Source organism: Dendrobates tinctorius, unplaced genomic scaffold, assembly GCF_039654945.1.
Source record: "Dendrobates tinctorius isolate UK_male_01 unplaced genomic scaffold, ASM3965494v1 ptg000059l, whole genome shotgun sequence".
Classification (NCBI taxonomy): Eukaryota; Metazoa; Chordata; class Amphibia; order Anura; family Dendrobatidae; genus Dendrobates; species Dendrobates tinctorius.
In genome coordinates this window covers 24,891,362-24,897,361 of record NW_027361727.1, presented here as the reverse complement: position 1 = coordinate 24,897,361, position 6,000 = coordinate 24,891,362, and the positions used below count along the sequence as shown (strand labels likewise).

Sequence of the window (6,000 nt, the reverse complement as noted above, 5' to 3'; positions counted from 1 at the left end):
TTGCGCACGCGCGAACGATGGAGAAGAATACTGGAGAAGAGCGCGGGTGGGGGCCATGGATGGGGTGGAGAAAAAAGAAGAAACAACACTCATCGAACCGGACACAGGCCATTTACATAGGCCGCAAACTTCCGGTGACAGATACCCTTTAAGCCTTCAGTGCACAATAATAAAAAAAAGCCCAAAACAGATTTGACAAAAAAAAAATCTCTAAAATTACGTCATCCCGATGGAATTTAGGTTGGATATGAGAACTTGGGTTCAACCAAGAATATCTGGAGGAATACACAGGATTTCATTGGTTTTAGATCACAATAGAATTTTTAATAAATAAATTTCTTTGTTTTTTTTTATTATTTCTTTTTTTTTATGTAAAGACACTTTTTATTGGAAACAGTAGATTTAGCCCAGTCATTTTCGTTCCTTTTTTTTTAATATAAATTGTCTGTTTTTGCTCTTAGTCTGTTGCGCTGACGATTTTTTAGATCTGAGTCTCCTGTACATTGTCTTTAGAGCTTGCGCGAATCAATAAAGGTTCATGCACAGAACTGTGTATTGAATTTATTGTGTTCACTGTTGTCGTGTGATTAAACGGAGACTTATAAGAGTTATAGTGGTTTAGATGCTCGTGTTCTATTGCGGGCATAGGCAAGTGACTCTCGATCGGCGTATCTGCTGTGAGTTCGTCATCCACGTTTATAATCTCAACAGTCCGCGTCGGAGCGTGATGATTCTTCCTATGGTGCTGCTTCCTCATTTTGTAGAAAATAACCAACATGACAGCTGCCATAAGGGTGATGGCTACAAAACAGCCAATAATAATTTTTGTGGTCTTCATAACCTCGTCAATCCCTGGCATTCCACTGTTTGCATCTGTAACTGGGATGGTGTAGGGCTTCTCTGTGGATCTTGTGCTCTGTGGCATGAGCGAGGTGGTTGCATTTGTGGTTTCCCAGTCTATGACTGGTGTAGGACCCACATGATGTTCCGTGGTCCTCGCCTCATCCTGAGATGGTTCCATAGTCTCTACAGTGACGGTGGAAAAGTATGTGTAACCAGTATCAGTGGCAGTCACATTCAGCGTCGCTGAGGCAGTGGTGTTCCCTGCTGAGTTACTCACGATGCATGTATACAATCCTGTATCCCGCACTGTCACATTAGTAAAGTTTAAAGTGCCATCGTTAAGCACAGAAATACGCACTTTGTAAGCTCCATGGGTCATGATTGATCCATTCGGAGTAATCCAACTAACGTAAGTCAATGACGTAGATGCCCGACATTTGAGTTCAGCAGCCATTCCTTCGGTAACATTCAGATCAGCAGGTGGCTCCACAATCACAGGGGCGTAACAAGTAAAATAATTCTGGTCCAACTCCGCAATGTGAGTACCTTTTAAACTGGGGGGAGTCGAGCAACGAGCGCAACACGTACTGCCAGTCGTCACTATCTCCTTTAACCACCAACTAAGCCAAAGTATGTCACAGTTGCAGTTCCAAGGATTGTGATGCAACTGAATCCTTTGCAAATTATGGAGAGGTGTGAAAAGGTCATGAGGCAGTAAAGTTAGGTTATTATGTGCCAAATTAAGCTCCACGAGAGACTGAAGGTCGTCGAATGCATTCCTTTCAATTACCTGAATTTGGGAATGCATAATCCAAAGTTTTTGCAAATGGGTCAACCCTTGAAATGATCCTGGCCTAAGAACTGAAAGGTGATTCCCAGAAAGATCTAACTCGTCGAGTTTTACGAGAGGGGTAAGATTGGGGATTTCTCTTAGGTTGCACATCCCAAGGTTCAAATACTTAAGGTTGGAAAGCCCTTCAAATGCTCCTTCTGAGATATAGGATAATCTTTTCATTTCCCCCAAATCCAATCTACGCAGTGAAGGGATACGGTTAAAAGCATAAGATGGAATGCTTTCTATAGGATTGTTCCTCAGCCAAAGTTCTTTCAGTTTGGACAAATATTCAAAAGCTCCATTTGGAATGGTGGTCAGACGATTGTCAAACAGTTCCAATGTGTTTAGATTTGCCAAGCCATTGAAGGCCCCGATTTCAATCGTCCTTATGTGATTCCTACTCAACTGTAAAACTTCTAAGTGCCTTAAGTGTTTAAAACTGTCCACCTTGATTATTTGGATCTGGTTTTCATGAAGGTTCAGCTGCCTTGTGTTGGTGGATATACCATCTGGAACTTCACGTAGGTTCCTCCGTGTGCAAATCACCTTGCTGAACTGGTTACTGCAGGAGCATACAGAAGGGCAGGTCTGAGCCCTAACCAAGCCGGCCACCACAAGAAGCTGAAGAGCCAACAGCACAATAAAAAGGGGGTCAAATAAGGCCCTGTTGAACCTAGGACCTATCATCATCTGCTGTGGATGTAATGTCATCTTGTTCAACATTCATACTTTGTGTGTGTTTGGTCCTTCTGGAGTTCCAGTATTCTAAAAGAAAAAAGAGAAAAATCGAAAATTAATGACATATAGGCCCAAAATACAATTTTCACGTGTACACAAAATGTAGTTACAAGAGTTGTAATAGCTTAATGGAAAAAGCGCTAGAAGTTGTGAGTTGGACACCATCTCAGGAGCCTAAAGGCACAAATTGTCAGACACCTTAAACTGCATCTATTATTTAGGTATTAGTATTGCATGGCCGTGGGACTGGAGTTCCGCAAACCACTTCTTACAGGGACACTCTTATTTAGCTGGCCTGGCACGTTGGAATGTCTGTGAAGCTACAGAAATGAGTTGAGATCAGAAAAGGTGTCGGGGTTTTGGGTTCATAGAAGTCAGTTCTCAGGACTACTGTCCAGCAACCATGGACAAGTGAGAAGACGGCTGGACCAGTGTCTTGCAAATCAATTTCCTCATCTAATTATTTGGTTTCTTTATTTGAACTTTTCACATCATAGTTCATGATGTTTTAACATCGGACATGTCTCTTTTTTTAATTCTTAGTAATGTCAAACTGTATACACTTATAATGTAACACCCCTCTCACAACTTCTAGCAGTATTTCATGCACCCTCGGACATTCATTATGGGGAGTGCCTAATTAACATCCACCAAACATAATTTACATATACACCATTCAATATATTTATCTGCAAGTTTTCTATATAGCAACTGTTCTTCCTTTTGGATCCCTGTAGATAAATGTCCAATGGTCCAACTGGTAGATTCAACTTCTCCTCCATGCATCCTCTCCACACTTATGTACAATATCTCTATATCTAAAACTGAATGTGTGTGTGTGTGTCACCAACCAATCACGAAGCATCTTTCATTTCACCAGAGCAGTTGAAAAGAAGCTGAGCTGTGATTGGTTGCTGTGAGCAACAGTTTTCCTTGCAACCAATCACTAAGCATCTCTCATTTCACCAGAGCTGATTAAAAGAAGCTGAGCTGAGATTGGTTGCTATGAGCAAGTTTTCCCACTTGACACCACCTCAGCTGACCCTGACATGGTGGGAGAAATCTAGCAGCCCCGGGAACATAAGCTCCAGCCATCATCTGTCCCCCAGAAAGGAGCAGTGAGTACATGACAGAAATGAATCCCCCCCTCCCGTGCCTATATACCCATCACACATCCTCCATCTCATAGTCACATCTTCCCTCTAAAAGGGATCTCCTGTATGGAAGTTAGGGCAAATCCCTCAGCACTCTGATTCTGACCACAGGCTTCTATTAAAGGGATCATTGGTATGGAAGTGAGGGCAAATCCACTCTGCACTTTGGTACTGACCCCAGGCCCCTCTTAAAGGGATCTCTGGTATGAAGTCAGGGCAAATCCATCCCACGCTTTGGTTCTGACCCCAGGCCTCTATTAAAGGGATCCCTGGTATGGAATTCAGGGCAATTGCCTTCAAATGATCTAATACTGACCCCAGGCTCTCTTAAAGGGATCTCCTGTATGGAAGTTAGGGCAAATCCCTCAGCGCTCTGATTCCGACCCCAGAGTTCTATTAAAGGGATCATTGGTATGCAAGTCAGGGCAAATCCACTCAGCTCTCTGGTTCTGACCCAAGGCCCCTCTTAAAGGGATCCCCGGTATGGAAGTGAGGGCAAATCCACTCTGTGCTTTGGTACTGACCACAGGCCTCTCTTAAAGGGATCACTGGTATGGAAGTTAGGGTAAATCCCTCAGCACTCTGATTCTAACCCCAGGCTTCTATTAAAGGGATCATTCGTATGGAAGTCAGGGCAAATCCACTCAGCGCTCTGGTTCTGACGCCAGGCTGATGGGATGATGTGAGATATTAGGGGTAGTAGTCCAGTGGCTCTGGCTGATGGAATGATGTGGGATATTAGAGGTAGTAGTCCGGTGGCTCTGGCTGATGGGATGATGTGGGATATTAGGGGTAGTAATCCAGCGGCTGTGACGGGATGATGTGGGATATTAGTGGTAGCTGTCTGGTGGCTCTGGCTGACGGGATGATGTGGGATATTAGGGGTAGTAGTCCGGTGGCTCTGGCTGACGGTATGATGTGGGATATTAGGGGGAGTAGTCGGGTAGCTCTGGCTGACGGGATGATGTGGGATATTAGAGGTAGTAGTCCAGTGGCTCTGGCTGATGGGATGATGTGGGATATTAGGGGTAGTAATCCAGCGGCTGTGACGGGATGATGTGGGATATTAGTGGTAGCTGTCTGGTGGCTCTGGCTGACGGGATGATGTGGGATATTAGGGGTAGTAGTCCGGTGGCTCTGGCTGACGGGATGATGTGGGATATTAGGGGGAGTAGTCGGGTAGCTCTGGCTGACGGGATGATGTGGGATATTAGAGGTAGTAGTCCAGTGGCTCTGGCTGATGGGATGATGTGGGATATTAGGGGGAGTAGTCCGGTGGCTCTGGCTGACGACATGATGTGGGATATTGGGGGTAGTAATCCAGCGGCTGTGACGGGATGATGTGGGATATTAGTGGTAGCTGTCTGGTGGCTCTGGCTGATGGGATGATGTGGGATATTAGGGGTAGTAGTCCGGTGGCTCTGACGGGATGATGTGGGATATTAGGGGTAGTAGTCCGGTGGCTCTGGCTGACGGGATGATGTGGGATATTAGTGGTAGTAGTCCGGTGGCTCTGGCTGACGGTATGATGTGGCATATTAGGGGTAGTAGTCCGGTAGCTCTGGCTGACGGGATGATGTGGGATATTAAAGTGAATGTGGCTATGCGGAATGGGCGGGGCTATACACTCAGCTTTATATATATATATATATATATATATATAATATATGTTATAACTAACCATAGTTAGTTACTATGCCCGGGCAGTGCCTGGCTCTTCAGCTAGTTAGTGATAATATTCAGTTGTCCTAAGACATGAAACAGAAAACTCTCAACCATGCATGCTACCTATGAAGGAGAATTTTCCATCCTCAGGTCCATGGTCCAAAGGGCCCAGCAAAAATCAGCTCATGCTCTGGGTCCATGTTGTCATGATCCAGTCCAGTATTTGAGTCCTGTCTGTCCTTTTCCCGGGCTGATCATGTCAAGGGTTAACTTTACCTGGCCTCATTTTGGATTCAGGTTTGCTATTTCTTCCTACTGTGTCCTTACAGGCCATGTCAGTTATATTTTCTGCCTATGAGTATCTGACTCTGGTATTACCCTGATTTGTCCTCCTGCTGTTGCTGACTTTGCCCATGTCTGTTTTTCCCCGACTCCCCGTCCTGACTCAGTGTTTCCCTTTCATATTTAGGACTCCCTGGTATCTGACTTGGCTTGGACCCTGACCTGCTGTTTGTCTCTTGTCTTTGGCATATCTGCTCCTGACTGGTACTGACCCATTTGGCTTGCTTCTGACTCTGTGTTTGTTTATTCCTTTGGTACTGTGCTACAGACTAATATCGACTTGGCTTGTTTGACTATTCTGCTGCCACCTGGTGGCAGCCTCGCTGTTGAGCTGCAGGTCTGCTCTTGCTGTATGCAGTCCTCCCTCCATTCTATTGCCATCTGGTGGAGCTTGCATCTACCTGCATAGCAGCAGAGTGACAC

At 45.0% G+C, this 6,000-nt stretch overlaps 1 protein-coding gene across 8 annotated transcripts in view; it reads right to left on the bottom strand.

Moving 5' to 3' along the window:
• Positions 1-302: 302 nt before the first annotated feature.
• Positions 303-6,000, bottom strand: part of LRRC4C (leucine rich repeat containing 4C) — a 1,128,588-nt gene continuing 1,122,890 nt past the window's right edge. For all 8 annotated transcript variants that reach the window (XM_073578595.1, XM_073578596.1, XM_073578603.1 and 5 more), the window contains one exon: positions 303-2,443. In XM_073578595.1, coding sequence (XP_073434696.1) covers positions 482-2,401 — 1,920 coding nt within the window. In that variant the 5' untranslated portion in view covers positions 2,402-2,443 and the 3' untranslated portion in view covers positions 303-481. The remainder of the gene's footprint in view (positions 2,444-6,000) is intronic.